This window comes from Loxodonta africana, chromosome 15, assembly GCF_030014295.1.
Source record: "Loxodonta africana isolate mLoxAfr1 chromosome 15, mLoxAfr1.hap2, whole genome shotgun sequence".
Lineage (NCBI taxonomy): Eukaryota > Metazoa > Chordata > Mammalia > Proboscidea > Elephantidae > Loxodonta > Loxodonta africana.
Genome location: NC_087356.1, coordinates 60,940,050 through 60,963,604, shown reverse-complemented (window position 1 = coordinate 60,963,604; position 23,555 = coordinate 60,940,050). Strand labels below are relative to the sequence as shown.

The 23,555-nt window shown below is 42.9% G+C and overlaps 1 protein-coding gene across 1 annotated transcript in view; it reads right to left on the bottom strand.

Annotated features, from left to right (window-relative positions):
* Positions 1 to 3,716: 3,716 nt before the first annotated feature.
* FEZ1 (fasciculation and elongation protein zeta 1) overlaps positions 3,717 to 23,555 on the bottom strand; it is a 44,712-nt gene continuing 24,873 nt past the window's right edge. Inside the window, exons 4-10 of the mRNA XM_010597148.3 lie at positions 20,679 to 20,765; positions 17,894 to 18,062; positions 14,197 to 14,468; positions 12,941 to 13,021; positions 11,020 to 11,095; positions 6,063 to 6,128; positions 3,717 to 4,071 (exon numbers count right to left, since the gene is read on the bottom strand). Coding sequence (XP_010595450.1) covers positions 4,055 to 4,071; positions 6,063 to 6,128; positions 11,020 to 11,095; positions 12,941 to 13,021; positions 14,197 to 14,468; positions 17,894 to 18,062; positions 20,679 to 20,765 — 768 coding nt within the window. The 3' untranslated portion in view covers positions 3,717 to 4,054. The remainder of the gene's footprint in view (positions 4,072 to 6,062; positions 6,129 to 11,019; positions 11,096 to 12,940; positions 13,022 to 14,196; positions 14,469 to 17,893; positions 18,063 to 20,678; positions 20,766 to 23,555) is intronic.

Sequence of the window (23,555 nt, the reverse complement as noted above, 5' to 3'; positions counted from 1 at the left end):
CACAGCATTGTCAATATAGCTGATTTTTCAGAAGTAGATCACCAGGCCTTTCCTCCAAGGCATCTCTTGGTGGACTTGTACTTCCAACCTTCCAGTTAGCAGCCAAGTGCCTTAAGTGTTTATACCATCCAAGGATTCCTTGACCAGTGTGATGGTTAAGGCTGTGTGTCAACTTGGCTGGGCCATGATTCTCAGTGGTTTGGTAGTTATGATGTAATTTGCCAGCTGTGTAATGATATAATCAACTCCATGATGAGATCTGCTATAAGCAGCACTCATTTGAAAAGGAGTTTTCTTGGGGGTGTGGGCTGCCTCCAGTATATAAATGGATGTTCCAGCAAGGCTGTCACTCTGGATCCTGTAACCAGCTCATCATCATCTGACCTCTGGTTCTTGGAAATTAGCTATCAACTTAGCTGCCAATCTTGGGATTCATCAGCTCCACAACCTGTGAGCCAGCAACCTGCCGTCTGATCTGCCGACCTTGGGTTCATCAGCCCCTGCAGCCTCTAGCCTGGCGCCTGACCCACAGACTTGGGACTTGCCAGCCTCTACAACTGTAGGAGCCATTTTCTTTAGATAAATCTCTCTCTCACTCTCTCTCTCTCTATATGTGTGTGTGTGTGTGTGTGTGTGTGCACAATTGGAGCCCTGGTGGTACAGTGGTTAAGCACTCAGCTCCTAGCCCAAAGGTCAGCAGTTTGAATCCACCAGCCGCTCCTTGGAAACCCTGTAGGGCAGTTCTACTCTGTACTATAGGGTGGCTATGAGTCTGAATTGACTTAACAGCAATGGGTTTTATGTATAAATGTATTATATATATATATTCAGCTTGAGAAAATATACACATTTATATATATATTTTTATACATATTTATATAAATATATAATAAAATAATATTTATAATAAAAATAAATATATAATTATAAATATATAATTTATATTTATATAAATATATTTATACAAACATATATAGTTATATATAAATAAACTGACTCAACAGCACCTAACAACAACTATATACATATACACACACATACACACTCATACATACACACACTTCACTGGTTTTTCTCCTTGGGTACCCAGCCTAAGACAACCAGAATGTTGTTGTATGCCATTGAGTTGATTCCAACTCACAGCGACCCTATAAGACAAAGTAGAACTGCCCCCATAGGGTTTCCAAGGCTGTAATCTTTATGGAAGCAGATTGCCATATCTTTCTCCAGCAGAGAAGATGGTTTGAGCCACTGACTTTTAGGTTAGCAGCTGAGCTCTTAATCCATGCCACGACCAGGACTCTTTCTTGACCAAACCAAGATTAGCAAATCTACATTGAGGCCTTTAATCGATGGAAACACACCCGAATTAAAGAACCTACTAGCCAGATCTACCTACCTACCTAGAGGGTACCCTGAAGACCATACCTCTCCACAGACCCTTAGCTGAGTGCGGACCTACTAGACCGGATTTGGGTTTTGCAATCAAGGCTGACCAGAGTCTCAAGTGTCTTACTGAATGGGGGATAAGGGTTGGGTTCACCTGTTAAACACACTGTAGGTGCTTTTCTCAGGTTCAGTCTGGAGGAGTCAGGGCTTGAGCACCTCTGAAAACCAAGAGCAAAGCTTCTCCAAACCTAAAAGTAAATACCAATCCCTGGGGATCTTGTTAAAATGCAGATTCTGATTCATAGGTCTGGGGTAGGGCCTGGGCTCCCAATGCTGGCACTGCTGCTGGTCTGAGAACCACACTCTGAGTAGAGGACTGGAGGGAAGGGCAATGCAAGAACAGGAAGGACTGATTTGCCATTCCCTCTGAGCTCCTGACGTGGACAAAAGGAGGAAGAAAAGAGGAGCCACAGTTCTCACCGTTCCCTGCTCACCTCCTCCTAAGCTGAGCGTATCCCTGACACTTGAGATTTATTTTTATCCACCAGCAGCTTTGATTAGCTTCTATCTGCTGCTTCAGACACCTGCTGGCAGGATAAATGGGGGGAAAGGAGTGGCTGACCCAGATCTGACAAACCCAAGGCAGGAAGGCAAGCTCTTGGGGATTCACTGCTTCTCCTTTTCTGGGAGGGGTTAAAAACCTCGTATCTGGCAAAGTGCTAAACTTGCTAATGACCTCATACTACCTATGACCTTTTGCACCTGCAGCCTTAGTAGCAATGAACTGCAGAATAAAAGTCACCCCTTTTTGTCAAGGGACTAATATTTATCCCAATTTGTGGACCCTGAGAATGCTGTAGGGGCCTTAGTCTTGCTTCTCTGTTCCTGAAGCAGTTGGAGCTCTGACTCGACACAAACCTTCTGCTCCATGTAGATTCCTGAGTTAGAGCCGGGTACTGGGGAGTCTTTCCTGGGAGGGTTGGTCTCCCTCACCCTGAGGTAAGATTGCCCTTGCTCCGCAGGACAGCTCACAGGAAAGCAGAGGCCCAGGAAGTGAGTGACCAAGCACCAAGGACACCTTTGATCACCGTCTTACCCAATCTCACCTCCACTGGTCCTGGAGTCTTCTGTGGAGTTGCCAATGTGATAAAGCATGGCTTTTCCAGTGGCATGCTCCATCAAAACAAACACTAAGTCAGTTTAATTGGGTAAGAAGCCTAAGTTCTAGTCTGACTCTACCACTTCCTGTGTGGCCTTCAATCAGGCACTTCTGGTTTTTAGTTTCCTCATCTGAAAATAGGACAATGCTAGTACCTATATGGAGTCCCTGGGTGCTGCAAACAGTTAATGAGGTTGGCTTATAACCAAAAGGTTGGAGGTTCCAGTCCACCCAGAGGCATTTCAGAAGAAGGACCTGGCACTCTACTTCTGAAAAATCAGTCACTGAAAATCCTCTGGAGCACTGTTCTACTCTGACACACATGGGGTTGCCATGAGTCAGAGCTGACCTGACAGCAACAGGTTACGTTAGTACCTACTTACCACATAGGGCTGCTTGATGTGAGATAACGTATACAAAGCAATAAGGCACATAGCACCTGCTCAGTAAAAGTTTCTGCTTTAAGATAAGGGCATGGGAATTGGCAGGGTTATTCCATTCAAGCCAGGTGGAAGTCAACAGAATTCAGGTTGTACTGGAATCATGCCAACATCCAGGATATGAATACAGCCTTCACCTGTAGGTCAGTCTGCCCACTACCTGCCACAGATGTCGGGGACAGGACATAGGAGTCAGAGCTGCTGGCCTTTTAAGACTGCAGGAAGGGACGGGGAAGGCATGCAAGGTCAGAGGACACTGTTCCCAGGGGTTGTTTAGGGCAGTCAGGGAGTAGTGGGGTCACTAACTGCAGGAAAGGAGCAGCAACCCCATGTTGGGAAGAACTCACAGCTGACTCCCTCCAGCCCTCCAAGCCTCAAGGTCTCCATGTAGGGCTGGAAGAGGCCTCCATGTCTGCTGACTTCACAGTCTCCCCACCTAGTCTGACGACCCTCTGACCAGCTAGTTCCAACAGTACAGCATTCAGCTCCCTTTAATGCTTCCAAGCAGCAAAGTCTCATCAGGAGTTCTGTGGACGGCTCCTCCTTCTGCCTGTACCGTATGCAGCCTCACTGCATCGCTACGACCCGCGACAGGGCATGCTCCTGGTTCTAAACACTGTGCTGGTTGCCAGGGGCCACGAGACCTCCCGTCAGGGCAGTTACATGCTCTTTCTCTAGAGGGTTTGGAACAGAGGGCCAATGGACATCACACTCCAAACACATGACAATTGTTAATTAAATGAGGTTTTATTTCAAAATTAGTCTTAGAGTGTAAACTGAGTTTAAGGGCTAGAGCCAGACTACATAATGAGTGGTGAAAGCACTTGCCCTCCTCCAGCGTAGGTGGAGAGGAGGCACTATCACCAGCCCCGCCCCTCGGTCATGCATCCAATGGTTACTAGGACTAGAAGCCAACAGCAAAGACCCCGCGTTGCTCATGTTTAATCCCGGTTAAGCTATACACGTTTAAATACACGTTGGAGGTTACGTGGTGTCATGCAGTCCCTGTGATCGAATGAACTCTTGCTCGGTGACCTCCTGCAGCAAGCTGTTCCAAAGAGCAAGGTTAGGTAGGACAGAGCACTGAAAAGAGAAGAGAGGAGAGAGGTCAGAGTGGAGCCACAGGTCAGCAGCTGTCAGCCCAGGGTGGCCCTGGCAGAGAGCACATGGCTTTCTCCAGTGTTCTGAGCAAAGAACTACCCCTTAAAGCAAGGCGGAAATTGCAGTCATGTATTGGGTCCAGGGAAACCCTGGTGGCATAGTGGTTAAGTACTACAGCTGCTAACCAAAAGGTCAGCAGCTCAAATCCACCAGGTGCTCCTTGGAAACTCTACTCTGTCCTATAGAGTCGCTATGAGTCGGAATCAACTCGACAGCAATGGGTTTGGTTTGGTTGGCATTGGGTCCAGAAGGAGAAAAAGACAATGATAGGTGCGTTGTTCAGTGTGAGGATTAGGTGTACAGTCTCTGGGTTCAAATCCTGGATCCGACTATTGCTAACTTCACAACTTCAGGAAATTCCTTAGCCATCTGTGCCTGTTTTTTTCTTCATCTCTACAATAAAATGTGCCTGTACTGACCTCAAAAAGTTGCTGAGGGGCATACAGAAAGTGCTTAATAAATGTTAACTATTATTTGTAAATTATTTGGCATTTCAGTGAATCATGAGGATAAAGTCTAGCCCTCAGACTCCCAGACTGCTATATAAGCCTCCTCTGAATCCTCCTTTGAGAAATTTACCGTTCTTTTAAAACCTTTTAAGAGTCAAATTTCTGGGCAATATTTCACCTAAATTCCTCCCGCTGAAATACAAGATTAATCTGTCTGATCCTTATGGATACAATATAGCTCCAGGGTTCTTAACTGAGGTCCACTAATCCTCTAAAACTATCCAAAGGTTTGAGTATATGTGGAGAAAAACCTAATAAAAGGATGAATCTGAGAATAAATGATGACCAACGTTATTAACATCACAAAAAGAAAGACAACCAGACTGTACATATCTCCCAGTAGAAGCTCGTAGCCATGCAATGCTTCTCAAAAAATTTGATGCTGAATCTAAGCTACCCTCTAGCTCTCCCAGCTAGCAGGAAATAGAGGAGATGGAAGACCATATTAAATTATACCATGGGGATGCAATTAGGAAAATCCAGAATGAGGAAATTCCACGGGACAAATGACCTGGTTTCTCCAACAAAAAAAATTTCAAGGAATGAGCAAGAGCGAGGAAATGGCAACCCATATACATAAAAAGAGACTTTCGACATTTTATCCAATTGCAATGTATAGATCATTTTTGGATCCCGATTCAAACAGATAAACTGAAAAAAAAAATTAGGGGAGAATTTGAACACTGATTGGATATTCAATGATATGAAGAAGTTCTTGATTTTTTTAGTTGTGATTATGGTATTGTAGTTATGTTTTTTTTACATCTTAGAAATGTAAACTGAAATATTTATGGATGAAAAAATACAATGACTAGGATTTACTTCAAAATGATATGAAGGAGAAAAGTTGGGTGGGGTTATAAATGAAACAAAATTGGCCAAGAGTTAACAATTGTTGAAGCTGGATGATAAGTATATCAGGGTTCATTATACCCTTCGCTCTACTTTTGTGTATGTTAAAAGTTTCCATGATAAAAGGTTAAAAAAAAATTTTTTTTAAAGGAGGTTATGCAAGAATGTAGATAATCATGACTACAGTTTCCTTTCAAGTACTTGAAAAGCATTCAAGTTTTCCTCAGGCTTCATTTTTTCCCAAGTAAATAGCCCAGACTCCACTGAATTTTCAAATCCTTTGTTGGTTTGGCTACTCCACATGTGGAGTCATTATGGTAACTTGGGGAAGATGGAATCTCCTTTTCAGGCCTCCTAGCACAATTCAACTGCAAAAATCATTCTTGTGAGGGCCTCACAATTGTTCACTAAGTTTCCTGCCCCTAAACCCCAGTCTGGCCTGACTAAGATGCTCTTGAATGGCTCGGATTGGGTTCAACACCTGGAGTTGAAATCCCAGGGAGGGTTTCTATAGAACCGTTTCTGCTGCAGAAGGCCTGGGGCTGCCCTTACCTTTTAAAATGTAGTCCGTTAGCAAAGAAGGCACCTTCTCATTGTCCTCCTTCATGGCAAAGAGAACTAGGGAAGGAGAGAGAGATAACTCAAGACACCATCAGGGTGTAAAGCTCGCTTGAAAGGCAAACAACCTACCAACCCAAAGTGAGTGAGAAATGATTCAAGGAAACCAGATATTCATTGAGTATTATGCTACCTGAAGTCTAGAAGTCTCTGTCTGGAGTCAACATTTGACAAGGTGAAGGTGGAGAGCCCATCAAAAGAGCCACAGCGGCTGTCTCTGGGGGGTGGGCCCATCAGTGACTTTACTTTTCCTTTTTAAACCATTTTATTTTTGCTCATCTATAATTTCCATATAATCTTTTAAGCATGTATCTTTAATAATCATAAAAACAAATAAAGCAGTTAGAAAGATCACTTTCAGATGCAGTCAATCTAACTCTTCAGGATAAGAATTGTCACATCACTGAATCACAAATAAAACTTTAAAGGTATTTAAAGACATTCTGTTGATACAAACAGACTTTTTTTAAAGAAATATCTCACCTCAAATTCATTATTAACAAAAGAATTTAATTCAACAAATATTTACTTTGTTAAATTCTACATCATGTACTATGCTGGAATTTGTGGAGATGCAAAAGAATTATGGACTCTCAAGGAGTTTTAAAGACTTCTTGTTAAAACAGTACATGAGCTATATATGAAGCAAACAAGAGGGAAGTTATTAAAGCCTAAAGACTCGTTATAAAAGTTTTAAAAATAGTTTTTCTGTTATTAAACTAAATAGTAGCTTCCTGCATTCATATTATGGAAATTCTTCAAGAAAGTAGCTGGACATTGTTTATAATATCAAAAAATGGAGGGTAGTGGTAGTGTCAGTCAATAGATCTCTTAAAATGATGATACATTTATTCAGGGTAGTTCTACAGCTGTATTTAAAAATTGAGCAAAACAGACTATCAATTGCTCACATGCAAGTTCATGCTGAAGCTGAAAAAAATTAAAATAAGTCCACAAGAGCCAAAGTACAACCTTGAGTACATCCCACCTGAATGTAGAGACCATCTCGAGAATAGATTTGATGCATTGAACAGTAATGACTGAAGACCAAATGAGTTGTGGAATGACATCAAGGACATCACACATGAAGGAAGCAAAAGGTCATTAAAAGGCAGGAAAGAAACAGGAAACCAAAATGGATGTCAGAAGAGACTCTGCAACTTCCTCTTGAACACAGAGTAGCTAAAGCAAACGGAGGAAATGATGAAGTAAAAGAGCTGAACGGAAGATTTCAAAGGGTGGCTCGAGAAGACAAATTAAAGTACTATAATGAAATGTGCAAAGACCTGGAGTTAGAAAACCAAAAGGGAAGAACACACTCGGCATTTCTCAAGCTGAAAGAGCTGAAAAAAATTCATGCCTTGAGTTGCAATATTGAAGGATTCTATGGGCAAAATATTGAGTGACACAGGGAGCATCAAAAGAAGATAGAAGGAATACACAGAGTCATTGTACCAAAAAGAACTGGTAGATGTTCAACCATTTCAGGAGGTAGCATATGATCAAGAACTGATGGTACTGAAGGAAGAAATACAAGTTGCACTGAAGGCATTGGTGAGAAACAAGGCTTCAGGAATAGGTGGAATACCAACTGAGATGTTTCAACAAATGAATGCAGCACTGGAAGTGCTCACTTATCTACGCCAAGAAATTTGGAAGACAGCTACCTGGCCAACCGACTGGAAGAAGTCCGTTTATTTGTGCCCATTCCAAAGAAAGATAATCCAACTGAATGTGGAAATTATCGAACAATATCATTAATATCACACGCAAGTAAAATTTTCCTGAAGATGATTCAAAAACAATTGCAGCAGTACATTGACAGGGAACTGCCAGAAGTTCAAACCAGATTCAGAAGGGGATGTGGGACAAGTGATATACTTGCTGATGTCAGATGGATCTTGGCTGAAGGCAGAGAATACCAGAAGGATGTTTACCTGTGTTTTATTGACCGTGCAAAAGCATTCCACTGTGTGGACCATAACAAATTATGGATAACACTGCAAAGAATGGGAATTCCAGAACACTTAATTGTGCTCATGAGGAACCTTTACATAGATCAAGAGGCAGTTGTTTGGACAGAACAAGGGGATACGGATTGGTTTAAAGTCAGGGAAGTTGTGCGTCAGGGTTGTATTCTTTCATCATACCTATTCAATCTGTATGCTGAGCAAATAATTTGAGAAGATGGACTAGATGAAGAAGAACATGACATCAGGATTGGAGGAAGATTCATTAACAACCTACATTATGCAGATAACACAACCTTACTTGCTGAAAGCAAAGAGAACTTAAAACACTTACTGATGAAGATCAAAGACCACAGCCTTCAGTATGGATTACACCTCAACATAAAGAAAACAAAAATCCTCACAACTGAACCAATAAGTGACATCACGATAGACAGAAACAATACTGATGTTGTTGAGGGTTCCGTTTTACTTGAATCCACAATTAATGCCCATGGAGGCAGCAGTCAAGAAATCGTGTACTGCTTTAGGCAAATCTGCTGCAAAATACCTCTTTAAAGTGTTAAAAAGCAAAGACATCATTTTGAGAGCTTAGGTGTACCTGACCCAAGCCACGGTATTTTCAATCGCCTCACATGCATGCGAAAGCTGGGCAAAGAATAAGGAAGGCTGAAGAGGAATTGATGCCTTTGAATTATGGTGTTGGCAAAGAATATTGAATATACCAAGGACTGCCAGAAGAACGAACCTATCTGGCTTAGAGGAAGTACACCCAGAACGTTCCTTAGAAGTGAGGATGGTGAGACTTTGTCTCACATACTTTGGACTTGTTATCAGGAGGGACCAGTTCCTGGAAAAGGACACCATGCCTGGTAAAGTAGAGGGTGAGTTAAAAAGAGCAAGACCCTCGACAAGATGGATTGACACAGTGGCTGCAGCAATGGGCTCAAGCATAGCAAGGACTGTGAGGATGGCGCAGGATTGGGCAGTATTTCATTCTTTATGTCGTACAAGGTATTGCAACAAGTCAGAACAACGCAACAGCACCTAACAACAACAACATGTGCGTGTGTGTGTATACATATATATATATATATATATATATATATGCAAGATGCAATTATTCAGTAAAAAAAAAAAGTCACAGAACATTATGTATTATATTTTTAACAAACAAATAAATTCTAATAGTCATAGGAAAAAACCTGGAAGAATGTGCATGAAATTGTTACAAGTGATTACTCTGAGTGTAAGGCTATAGGGAACTTTTCTTTCTACACTGTATTTTTATAGTGTCTGGCTTTTTTCAGTGAGCATGTACTACTTTAGTAAGCAGGTAAAACAATAAAGATCAGCTGGCACTGAAAGCTGGGGTCAAGAGGCAACCATGAAGGCAGACCATTTCCATGTCCTTACCCTCCACTGATGGCCTTGCTAAGTTTCAAGGCAGGATAACAGGACTTGAATCAAACAATCAGGAGCAGGGGAAGAACAGTGCCTGAGAGTGGAGTAATTTTTTTTTCACTTTTTCATATTTTCCAAGTATTCTAAATGATAGCCACATTCTAGCTATAATTGTTTTTTAATGAACTTGAAAAATGCACACAAACCCACTCAGAATATAAGCAAGTCTATTTCTTAATTAGAACGAAAGGATTTCACCCTGGATTCCTCAATGGGTATCTGTAATAGATAGCTTTTCCTTTTCTTTAAGCTCAAGAGAGAGTACTTTGCATAGAGCAACCTCTGTAATAATTTATTTATATTATTTTCCAAATGCTTACTATCTGTGAAAACACAAATGCCTATACGCGCCAGTTCATTTCTGTCTGCCCCTTTAAAAAATATTAGTGCATATCTATGCAAATAAAGGAGTTTAAAATGAGCTAAGAGCAAGCCAATGTATTTTGAATTTAAAATTGCAGAGTCTCAAGGACGCAGCGTCTTGAATATCTGCTGGCATAGGCAGGATTTCCATTCTCCAGAACGATACCAATGAACATATCTGGTCACCTTTGGCACTAGGTCCTCAGCTCTTCTGCCCTTCCCTGGGGATCAAACAGTCTTGCACGCCTTCCCTCCAGGTGCAGTGGGCCAGGCAGCCCTGTGCGTGTGTGACTCTCTGCAGTGTGTGGGGGCCGGGGAACCCTGTGTGTGTGACACCCCGCAGTGTGCGGTTGCCAGGGAAATGGGAGCTCTCATGATTCATTAAGCCTGTCACCACCTCTCAGTCTAGGGTTTTTCCCTTCCTAAAAGAGCCAAGCTGACACTGATGGCTGACACTAAGTGCCCCCAGCCCTTTGGGGGCAGTAATGTCTAATGTATATAAAAAGATGTTGCCCGTGAAAGGCTCTTTATTATATACTGCTTTCTCCCATAGCTCAGAAGGTTTATTAATATTTGACAATTGAGCCAAAGTGAAGGAGAGGAGGCAGTCATTTCCTGAAAGGAAAACAAGACTCTATTCATTCTAATCAGCCTTGCCCCACCACACCCATCCCTACTACCAGGCCTGTGACTTCTTGTCAAAACTAGAGCTGATCCTATAGGCCAAAATTCCTGCATCTGGTGCACCAGCCCTGGCTAGGCAAATTCGAGAAAAGGAGAACTGCTAAGGAAGACCCCCAAAGCCTTGCCAACTGCCAGGCAAACCACAAAAAGTCCCCCATACCTGTACTGGCCCCTTCCCCGTCCCTTTCACCAACTCCTTGTTTCCTGGCAAGTCTCTCCTTACAGGAATAGGGAATCACTGCAGAATGTTTTCATTTTTCCTATTCACAGAAGGAAGTGGGAGATGATATGGAGTGTATTGGGGGCCATCTAGAACTGGTCTCAGGAAACTGGAGCACCAGGGGTGCAACTGAGAGGCAGGGAGGGAGCAAACCGCGCAGCCAGTCTCTCTGGGAATAAGAGGAACTCACTGTTTGTCAGCATCTGCAGATCTTCTACTGACGGAGGGGCCGCTTTCTTCTCATAAGGGATGACTGTGTTCAGATACTACAAGAGAAACACAGCACACAGCGCTTGAGACACAAGACATGGCCCTCTGGGGCTGAGATAGAGTCGACGATTTGCACGAAGACTGTGCTTTTCTCTAAGAAACACACTTCATCAAATTTGACATTCTCACAACACCCATGATCATCTCCACACCACTATTTCAGCATCCTTTTTTCCCATTTTCAGAAAAAAGCTCTTTAAAAGTCAGACTTTGCTGTATTAGCCAGGATAAATTTTCTCCATTCCAACTTCTTCGTTCTTTCTATACTAAAAACTTTTTGGTTATTTAGGAATCCTGGTCGGAATCAACTTGACGGCAGTAGGTTTGGGTCTTTTTGGTTCGTTTTGTTTTTTGGCCAGCTTTTTCTCCTTCAGGCTGAGAGCACAGAACATCTTAAGAGAATTATATTTTCTTATCCTTTGCAGTACAATTTGGCGATGAATTGTCTATTTTCTGTTTTGTCAAAACTGCCTGCCGAGAACCTCCATTCCATCTGGTCTTGGGTGTCTGATTTGCTCCCTCTGCTGGACATGAGATGCTTCTGCAACAAAACCAGCGTCTTCCAAAAAAACCAAACCCATTGCCATGGAGTCGATTCTGACTATATTAACTCTATAGAACAGACTCACAGACTCATAGAAGCTCTATAGGACAGAGCAGAACTGCCCCATAGGGTTTCCAAGGCTGTAATCTTTATGGAAGCAGACTGTCACATCTTTCTCCTGTGGAGCAGCTGGTGGGTTCAAACCACCAACCTTCCGGTTAGCGGCAGAGTGCTTAAACATGGCACCACCAGGGCTCCTTTAGGCTGGAGAGACCTCAAAGGGTCATAAGGGACCCTGGGGTGGTGAGCAAGAAAAGCTCTAGACCAAGAGCCGAGAGGCTTGTATTTTAATCTTGTCTCTGCCAGGGGCAGTGTGGCTTTGAGACAGTGCCTAATCTCTCTGGGCCTCTAAAATGAAAGGGCTGGGTTAAAACCCCTTCCCACGCTACACTTCTAGAATCCTGACACTTAGGATTCAACTATAAACATGTTTGAAATGCAAACACATTTCATATACACTTATTCCACAATTTCAAGCAGGTCTATTACATACCTGGCACCTCTATTAGCTTGTGTACTGGATAAGAGCAGGGACCACGACTTATTCACCTGTGTACCCAAGGCGCCTGGAGCCCTGGTGGCACAGTGGTTAAGAGCTTGGCTGCTAACTAAAAGGATGGCAGTTCAAATCCACCAGCTGCTCCTTGGAAATCCAATGGGGCAGTTCTACTCTGTCCTATGGGGTTGCTATGAGTCGGAATTGACTCGACGGCAACGGATTTGGGTTTTCTTTTTGGTACCCAAGGGTCTACCAGAGCTGAGCACATAACAGACACTCAATAAAAGTTAAACACCGTATTAACAACCAGAAATGCCAGCTACTTCTCAGGCAAGTTATGAGCTAAATGGAGCCAAAGAGGAGATAACAAAGCAAGACAGTTGAAAATATAGTCTTGGTATTGGCATAATTGGTGATCCAATGTGGTAGAGTTGATTAAGCTCTTGAACGGGATATATCATGAAGTGGATTCCCTGTTAATGGATTTTCCTCTGAAAACAACTTAATCTGTAGGCCTACAAGTCACATTGACTTTAAATTTTATCCACATCCTAGAGTATTGAAGCTCAAAATAATGTTTACCTTTAAGAAGACATTTTCTGTTCTTTCTTAAGAGTGGAAGAAAATTTTAGGATTTTTCTTGCCCAAATGCTGAGATAATTCTAGTGAATCACTATTCCCACTCTTTGTTAAGGAGACCCAGTTGTAAGAGGCTGGGAACAGGGAGACCACCCGTACCTGTTTGTCGGTCCCCGAGGAGCCAAAGGTCTGGCGGATGCTGCTTTGCAGAATGCTGGAGATGCCCTCCATGCTGAAGCGCTGGGAGAGAGGAGAGAGACTCAGGAAGGGCAAATGCTTCCCGCTCCATAGTCACCCCAGAGACATATGTGTCTTCCCTAAATGACCCAGGCCAGCCTGTAATCACTCTAGCCCAGGCTTCTGTGACTAGAAAGTAAAGGTAAGACCTGAGCTAAAAGGCCAAAATTTAAGCCTGAACCTTGCAAGAATAACTAGTAGAATCTCAAAGACTCTGTCTCAAAGACCCTTACCTTAGTAAGTCCCCCAGAGCAACAAGACCCTCTTCCTTCCTCAGGTCTCCCCATCTCATCCTCCATTGTATAAACAGAAAAATAAAGCAATACAGTAAAACTTAAATAGATGGTGTTGCAAAGATCTTAGGCAGAAAAAATAAATGTTCCGCCACCAGGAAGGACAGGTTACAAGCAATTGTCCTTATCTGGGAAGGATTTTTCAAAAAGTGCATACATACGCCCAGTTGGGTCCCTGGGTGGCGCAAACAGTTAAACACTCAACTATTAGCCAAAAAGTTTGTGGTTCAAACCCACCCAGAGGTGCCTTGGAGGATAGTCCTGGTGATCTGCCTCCTAAAGGTCGCAGCCATTGAAAACACTATGGAGCAGTTCTACTTTGAACACATGGGGTTGCCAGGAGTTGGAATCAACTCAACAACTAACAAAACAACAAGGCCCAATTCAGTAGGTCCAGCATAGAGCTCCTTAGATGCCTCAGCTGAGCTTCCCTGGTTAAGGACCATTGGTTTGAAGAATTCTGTCAATGTGGCAATAAGGCATCCGATAATTTTCAATCCCTGAAACATTCTACACACACCCTAAAGAGATGAGTCAGGACTATAAGCTATGCCCATAGCAGAAATTCTGACCCAAAGTCCCAGGTGTATCTCCATTCCATTCGAAGACCTTCTCCCCACCTTCTAAGGTCTTGCCCACAGAGGACACATGCCCTATTCAATCATTTCTTAATGTTTACATCCTGCCTCCCCAGTTAGACTGTGAGTCCTCTGGGCACCATCTTCCCCACTTTGAGATCTCATTGTCTCTCATAGTGCTGCACTCATAGTCACTGCTCAGTAAATGTTTGTTTACAATGAGTCTACAGAAGGGTTGCGTTGGGACCTGAAATAGCCAGGGCTCCGTGTTGGAAACACCTAGTCCCTGGCTGGGCTTTTCACATACCTTTAGAGGCATCTGGTTTCCCTTCTCTATTCGGCTGCTCTGCAGGCTCAGTCCCTTCTCTTTCCGCCTCTTTTTCATCAGTTCTCGCTGCTCCTTCTGCTTATTCTGAACCTCAATAAGCACCGTGATGAAGGAGTTCTTCACTTCCTTTTCAAACTCCAGCTCGTCCCGGCGGGCCAGCTGTTGGACCAGCTCCTCTGAGAAGTCACGGATGGCCCCCTCCACCTGATCCAGCAGCTCAGTCAGCTCTGACCCTGACATATGCCTCAGTCCTGTGGGGAGAAACCATCCCGCAGGTAGCCCCTGCATCCAAGCCAGATCCCACGGGAGGCTCCTGGTGCCACCACTACGAGAGATAGGACTGCCCCTCAGGAGGAGAACCCTTCCAACTCTATAAGGTCCAGCAGAGACCTTCACAATTTAAGGGCATGCTAGGAAGGGAGGGGCCCCCAGGATGTCTTCCACAGAGGAGAGCAGCACTCTCAAGCAACCGAGGAGGAAGAAGAAACAGACCCCAAAGAAGTCTGCAGACTCTGTCCGCAAAACTGCAGCAGATCGTAGACAAACACATAGCTTTTTGACCCCTTGTTCTGTCTCCCTGTTTTTCCTCCTGTCTCCGTAATATTCCTCATGTGAAATGGGTCAAGAGTCAAGAAAAAACACCAAGAGGAGGTTTTTGGAGTCTGTGCTGAAGAGCAATAGAAAGGTGGTGTTTATTTCCAAGAACCAATGGAGACATCGCTGACAGCAAAACAAGCAGAGAGTGAGGGGAGGGAGAAGGGAGAGTCAGTGTTGAGGAAGCACTGGGTTTCTGTTTATGGCAATGGAAAATTTGGCAATGGATATTGGTGATGGCTCCACAACTTGATAAATGTAACTGATCCCTCTAAATTGTACACATGGACAATGTTAAATAGGCAAATGTTGTGTTATATATAATTTTACAACAATAAAAAATAAGTTAAAATCCTTGAAAAAAAGAAAAGCAGCAGAGAGATCTGAGGCCTTCTTTCCACCTATGGCTCTGTGTCATGGGACACGCATTCAACAAGATGTGGACTATGGAAGACAGCAACATGTACCTGAGAACACCTTGAGACCTAGCTAGTTGGTACAGGTGTTCCACTACTTGCAGAAAAAAGAGAAGGGACCCTGAGATCACTGGAAGCAGCAAGTATTTTAACTTCTTGTCCCCTGAGAGTTCTTCACTTAGAAGAGATGGGGGGAGTCATATTTTCAAATATGTCCCTTTCTAATGGTATCTTTTGTTGTTACCTCAGAATCCATTTTCCTTGTTCTTTCTGCTGGGGCCTGGATATTTGCTGACTAGGTTCAACTCTCCCCTTTATTTAGCTCTTTGGAGCTGTCCTCCTCCTTTTTTGCCATTTCACTCCGCATTTCAGCTGTTTTCGTGATTCTTTTGCTCACTGTGTCTATGTCTGGAGCCTTTGTGTGGCTGAGAATGGCACAATTGGGGCCGCTATGGATGCCGCACCTCAGCCAGCACCACTCCGTCCCCCCGAATAGAGTTGTTCTGCTGGCTGTCACCCTGCTCCCACTCCTCAGAGTCAGAGTTTAACTTTCAGGGTGCAGCTCTTCAGAGCATGCCTCTATTGCTCAAGAGTTCCCGGGTGGTGCAAACAATTAACACGCTCGGCTGCTAACCAAAAGGTTAGAGGTTTGAGTCCACTCAGAGATGCCTTGGAAGAAAGGCCTGGAGCTCTACTTTCAAAAAATCAGCCATTGAAAACCCTGCGGAGCACAGTTCTACTCTGACACCCAGAGTAAATGCAACACCAACTGGTTTTAACCCTTACTTGGACCTCTACACTGTGATCAGTCCACCTCCTCTCTGCATAATTTCTAAATCTCTGTGCCTCCACGAATGGGTCTGTTCTTTCTGGAGTACTGGCATCATTATCCCTGAAGATAAATGAACTTTATACTCAATTCTGCCTTTGCCATGTTAGATTTGTTTTCATTTCACATTTCAGCCAGCACTTTCTTAGCCTGATGATAATTACTATAAACCTGTGTTCCAAGAGTTAATATCACGAAGTGATGAAGAGTGTGGACTCTGGAGTTCACCTACCTGGCTTCGAATTTTGGCTCCACCACTTACAACTTGTATGTGGCTTTGGACAAGTTGCAAGTCTGAGGCTCCTCTCTAAGACTCAACCCAAGTGGGGCTGGGAAGGTCCCTGAGTGGTACAAATGGTTTGTTCTTGACTACTAACCTAAAGGTTGGCGGTTCAAACCCACCTAGAAGCACTGTGAAAGAAAGGCCTGGTGATCTCCTTCCATAAAGATGACAGCCAAGAAAATACTATGGAGCAGTTCTACTCTAACACATGGGGTCACCATGAGTTGGAATTGACTTGATGGCAACAAGTTTGGTTTCATTTTGGTTTAATGGGGTTGGCGTGAGATTATGCATATAAAGTCTTAGAACAAGATCTGCTTATAAAAAGCACTCCAAAAATATGAGATATTATCATTTCGTCTTGTAGTTTTTCCCCCTATTAATTTTATGGAAGCTTCACTCGTTGCCATTGGATAGTAGTTTCAATTTCTTCTACTTACTCTGCCTTTGTACTGTTCTGTGGTTAGTTTTACCACTTTACTTTATTATTTTTTTCTTCCTTTTTTTATTGTGCTTTAGGTGAAGGTTTACAGAGCAAATTAGTTTCTCATTAAACAATTAATACTCATCTTGTTTTGTGACATTGGTTGCCAACCCTGCCACGTGTCAACACTCTCCGCTTCTCAACCTTGGGTTCCTCATTTCTATTCATCCAGCTTTCTTGTCCCCTCCTGCCTTCTCATCCTTGCCTCAGGCTGGTGTGCCCATTTAGTCTCATATACATGGTTGAGCTATGTGTTTTATGGGCTTGTCTAATCTTTGGATGAAGAGTGAACCTCAGTACTGAATTAAAAGAGTCTCCAGGGGCCATATTCTTGGGGTTTCTCCAGTCTCCATCAGACCAGTAAGCATGTTTTTTTGTTTGTTTGTGAGTTTGAATTTTGTTGTACATTTTTCCCCAGCTCTGTCCAGGACCCTCTATTGTGATCCCTGTCAGAGCAGTCAGTGGTGGTAGCTGGGCACCTTCTAGTTGCGCTAGAATCAGTTTGGTGGAGGCTGTGGTAGTTGTGCTCCATTAGTCCTTTGGACTAATCTTTCCCTTGTGTCTTTGGTTTTCTTCATTCTCCCTTGCTCCAGACAGGGTGGGACTTGTAGACGTATCTTAGATGGCCACTCACGAGCTTTTTAAGACCCCAGATGCTACTCACCAAAGTAGGATATAGAACATTTTCTGTATAAACTATATTATGCCAGTTGAGCTCGATGTCCCCCAATACCATGGTTCCTAGCCCTCAGCCCAGTAAATTGATCCCTATGGGAGTTTGGACATATCTGTGATGCTTCTATGGCTTTGCCCAGGTCAAGTTGTGCTGGCTTCCCCAGTATTTTGTACTGTCTTATTTTACCATTTTACTTTAATTTTTCTCAGCTGCCTTAATTTTTTTTCAAAAGTGCTAATCCTGCTTCTCTCCCAAAGCCAAGTGAGAAAGATATTGTTGACAGTCAAGATTCATAAGACTCTGCTTTGGGGAAGTGATGGAGGTTCTATTGGGCTCATGTGAGATGGTGCCCAGAATAGGTGCTTCATCCCCACACACCTGCCCTGGGCCTCACCTTCGTAGGACCAGTTGTTGTTGAAGGTCTGTGTCAAGGCCTGCATCTCCTGTAGGAGGACCGAGTCTGCCTGGGAGGAGGTTTCTCCCCCATCCTCTTCTTCCACAGCCTCCTCTTCCTCCTCGGGGTCTGGGGAGTTCTGCATCATTTCCTCAATCTCCTCAATTACCTGAAGAAGGTACCGAAAAAGGGCTAATTCTGTTCTCTGCTAGAAGGACATTCTGGCTTGAATTTTGGTCAGCTAAGGAAGTTTCTAATTTGGCGTCTGTGCCATTCCAAAAGCAATAGCATTACTTAATAAATATAAAATAATAATAAAAATAGATCCAACCAGAGGCTTACATATACTTTTTCTTTAATGTAAAGCATTCCTTAGAGTAGAACCTCTTCCAAGAACTCCATTTAGATAAGTGCTTTTGTTGGAAATAAAGTATTCTTTCAGAAAACAAGGCAAAGCTGCCTGGAAGGGAATACTTACTTCAATTTGCTGAGCACTTTATTTCTAAGTGGGAGAATATTTTATCCTTTTAACTTTAATGCAAAATCCAGTCCGTTAATTGTTACAATACATATGACTGGCAAAACAAAGTGTTCCCAGGGCAAGTCAAAATGGGGAAGACTTTTTACACAGAGGAAAAAAGCTATTTCCCCAGAATTGACTTAGACATTGAAACTGCACAGCAACAAATGAGAATAAAGATAATAAAATGATAAAAGTACTGGTAGAGCCTGGAAAGCAGAAAATAGATAAGAAGCCCAGTTCTAATCCAGATTATTGACAGTGGATAGCTCCTAGAAATAGAGAACATAAATAGATACCTCCCAAAAGGAGTAAACCAAAAAAACCCAAACCTATTGCCATCAAGTCAATTCCAACTCATAGTGACCCTATAAGACAGAGTAAAACTACCCTACAGGGTTTCCAAATAACTGACGGATTCAAACTGTCAACCTTTTGGTTAGCAGCCAAGATCTTAACCACTGTACCACCAGGGATCCCCGAAAAGGAATAGGGGTGCATTAATTGTTCATACATGAAGAAAATGGAATAAGCAAAAGCCACCTCTGAAAGTAAACCTGTAGAAGAGTTTGGTTGCAAGAATACATTGATGCGTTTGTCTGCTTTCCATGCTGCGATGGATTCACACTCCAAGGCCACTGGACTGTGGACTTTGAAGTGAGTTTCTTCAAGTTGGATTGGACCAAAGATAACAGGGCTTAGGATCTCTTCCTTTAGAATAATTCCTATTTTTTTATTTCCAAGCCTTCTTATTTCTAGTCACAAATTTAGGGAACACCTAGGCTTTGACTCCTGGAAAACATTTCACAGCATTCAGCTAAATGACACAACCCACCTTTACAATTTTAAGGCTGAGTTTTGCTTTCTCTCAGATTAGTTATCATCAAATTTCTGGGATCCTATTACCCTCAAAAGGAGCCCTGGTGGTGCAGTGCTTAAGCACTCGGCTACTAACTGAAAGGTCGAACCCACCAGCTGTTCTGCATGAGAAAGATGTGGTAGTCTGCTTCCTTAAAAGATTACAGCTTTGGAAACCCTATAGCGCCATTCTTCTCTGTCCTATAGGGTTTTTATGAACTGGAATAGACTCAGTGGCAATGGATTCGGTTTTTCGGTTTTTAGTTCCCTTAAGAGCGTAGCTGTTAACCAAAAGGTTGGCAGCTCAAATTCACAAGCCACTCCTTGGAAATCCTATGGAGCAGTTCTACTCTGTCCTATAGGGTTCTTATGAGTCGGAATCAACTTAATGGCAACAGATTTGGTTTTTGGTTTTTAATTCCATCTACAATTTACAAGAATATCTATTAGCTCCTATTCTTTTTTTATCTAGTTCCCTTTAACCTCTTAATCTTTACCTATCTCAAATCCCACCCTTTTACGACAGATTGGCATAGTTCTGTCTTCTGAAAAGTACTTTGTGGCACTGAAGGCTCCTGACAGAGCTAATCTGAGAAACCTTGTATGGGGCCTTGTACAAAATTAGCATTCAGTAAATATTTGTTGGCGAAAAGGTTGAATAAGTAATCTAGGGACTCAATAATATCCTTCCTAAGTAATAAATTATTAAAACCAAAGTATCATTAATAAAATGTGAAGCACTATATCTTTTTTCATAAACAAAGACAGATGTGTCTCTAAGATCCTTTTAGAAGGATCAAAATTTTCAGTATTCTATGAAATATGAGAAAATATCCATCATACAAAAGCTTCATCTGCCATTTCTATTTGTGGAAAGACAAGTATTTGGGGAAGCCCTGGTGGTGCAGTAGTTAAGAGCTGAGCTGCTAGCCAAAAGGTCAGCTGTTCAAATCCACCTGCCACTCCACAGAAACCCTATGGAGCAGTCCTACTCTGTTCTACAGGGTTGATATGAGTCAGAATTGACTCGGCAGCAACGGGTTTGGTTTTAAGTATTTGGGACTCTCGTTTAAGTATCTTCAAGTCAATGAATTATAAGGACAGGCTCATCAGGAGGTGGAGCCAATAAACACTGAACCTGTCTCTGGCTGTTCTCAAAGACTGGCCCCACCCACCCCAGTGTCAAAATTGTGCTGAGTATTCACTGCAATCACATTGTAGCAGCTGAAAGCTGAGGCATAAGAGAAATGAAATCCCTTATCAAAGACGCTCTTCATCACAGACACAGCCACCACAAGACCATGTGTCTTTCTTCTGCCTTATGTGGATGTGGCAAGTATATTCTCTTAAACTTTTCCTCCATCAGAAGAATAAAAGTTTCAAGGAAAAATCTAGAGATACTCATACCTGCTCTGCTGTGAGTAGAGGCTCCTCATTGATACCAGAATCATTTTCACCCTTCTCATTGCACTCTTCCTCCTCTTTCTCATGGATCTGGAGGGGGGAAATGGAATTCTGAGAATGACCATCTGCAGGACTTGGATTCCCTCTAATCTTTAGAATAGATGGCTGAGAGGCTACTCTAGCTATTCACTGTCTAAAGAGGGATGCTGAAGAGGTGTCCAGAATTGCAAACGCACCCCAATCACACAGCACACGTCACGGAGTCCAGCTTGGTGAGAAAAGGACAATGAGGGATGATGGCCACCGCCATTCTGACTCACAGATCTTTAACTCACAGACGGGTCATTCTTGGGTGAACAAGGAACCTACTCAAGGTGGGTGATGCTACAACCAAATCTTCCAGCAAGGGTGCACTTATTGTATGAAGGAATTTCTATCTGGGTGTTTGTTTTCAGATTTTATTTTATTAGGCATTGTAAGGGGTAAAGCGTTCCAGCCCAAACAAAGGAATACCACCTTGTTCCTAGAATCCAGGTAAAATGTTGTAGCTGATGGAGCATTTAATGAGTCTACATGGGGCGTGCCACTGAATAACGCTGACCACACGAACTGCAGGATAAGATAAACAGCAACAGAAAAGGAGAAATCCATTTATCCTATTCGCCCAGTGTCTCCAAAATCCCATAAGCCTAAGTAATATTCTTTAAGTTCCTTACCAACTACATTCTAGATGTTTAAGTCCAAAAGAGAGCTTTATTAGTTTAAAGCAGTGATTACCAATTCTGGCTGCCCCTAAAACATCACTTGAGGAGATACAAAGAAATACAGATGCCAGGGCCTACCCTCAGCAATTCTGATTCAGCTGATCTGGGGTAGAGATCTGGCATCAGTATTTTTTAAGCTCTATAGGTGACTGTAATGTGCAGCCAGAGTTGGGAACCACTGGTATAAAGTAGGAGCCCTGGTGACACAGTGGTTAAACACTTGGCTGCTAACCAAAAGGCTGGCAGTTTGAATCCACCAGCCAGCCACTCCTTGGAAACCCTGTGGGGCAGTTCTGCTCTGTCCTACAGGGTCACTATGAGTCAGAATCAACTTGGCAGCAATGGGTTTGTTTTTTTGTTTGTTTTTTCATGTAAAGTAATCCTGCAGAAACTTGCATCCATCCAGCAGTTCCTCTCTTTATAGTTTCTGCCTGTGCTGGCTGCCAACTCAGTTATATCCAATGCTAGGTGTTCTGATTTTCCTTTCCAAAAGTGAGTAGGCAAGAGTGTATTAGAAGAGAAAGTAGATAATGCTCTTGATCACGAGATATCCATAGCACATCTGGCTTTACTTATTATATCCCAAACTTCCATATCCTGGCATTTATGTTCAAATCCCACACAAATAAACCACTAAACCAGGTAACAAGCTGTCCATGCCCAGAAGTTTGATTTGAAAGTCACGTAGGGGGTTGGCAAGAAGAGTCTCCAGGAAGTCTCCCAGCAGAGCCACCTCTCAACCAGGAATTAATTTTTACTTGCTCCCCAATAGGTGGCATGCTGATCTGCCTCTTCCCTGGGGAATCACACATTCCTACTCTAACAGGAAACACTCCAATTCCAAGCAACCATGTCAGAAAATTATTCCCTCCTTTGAGCTCCACCTTGGCAGACACCTCTAACCAAACACATCACCTTCTATCTCTATTTGCTTAAAACCAGGAATCTCCATATGGATTCCTTATCTTCTAGATCTCACTACCTCCATCTTCCTTGTCCCTCGCCTTTCTCTCTCTCTCTAGCTTTTGATTCTGATTCTCTCACTCCTCCTCACCCTCTCTAGGCCTGGCTCCGCATTTTCCCTCAATCCTACCAGGCTCTGTTCTGCTCCATTACCTTCTGTCACTTCTCAGCAAGCTCCCTTTCCTCTATACATACCACTTGCAGAGTCCCTAGCTTCCCTCAGTTACCAGGAAAATATTTTGTCCAGAGAATGGAGAGCCAAGGGGGAAATAAAAGAAAGAGCAAGAGAGAGAGAAAGATTTTTTTTAAATGACAGTACTTTTGTATCCAGATGGTGTTCTCAATTGCCTCAGATGCATGCGAAAGCTGGGCAATGAATAAAGAAGGCTGAAGAATTGATGCCTTTGAATGGTGGTGTTGGTGAAGAATATTGAACGTATCATGGACTGCCAAAAGAATGAACAAATCTGTCTTGGAAGAATACAGCCACAATGCTTCTTAAAAGTGAGGATGGTGAGATTTTGTCTCACATACTTGGGACATGTTATCAGAAGGGATCAGTCCCTTGAGAAGGATATCATGCTTGGTAGAGTGTTAGCAAAAAAGAGGAAGACCCTCAATGAGACGGATTGAAACAGTGGCTGCAACAATGGGCTCAAGCATAGCAACAATCGTGAGGATGGCGCAAGACAGGGCAGTGTTTCATTCCGTTGTACACAGGGTCTCTAAGTCTGAATCAATTCAATAGCACCTAGCAACAACAACATGTATGCGGATACTCTTATTCCTAGTATAGGGCATAGAAATTGCCACTGTCAGCTCCTTTAGCCTCCTGCACGGCAATAAGAAGCTGTGAAAATGTGAAGGCTACAGACGGAAACCAATCTTCAAGCCAGGTCGTTTGGGGCTGAGTTTCTCTGTGGGCTAAAACTGCAACTTGCTTCCACACTATTGAAGTAAATTATCCTCTTCCCAGAAAAATTATTCTTCCAAGTGACTTCTTCCCAGAATTGAGAGAAGACTTGGATCCAGAAAAGGGTCTGGCCATGCTATTCGTCAAGTTGTTTCCTCCTCCTGCTTTTGGTAAAGGGTGTCTTTCAGGCTGTATAACAATGGAGTTTAAAGCTTGAAAATAAATGCGAGAAACCTCCCA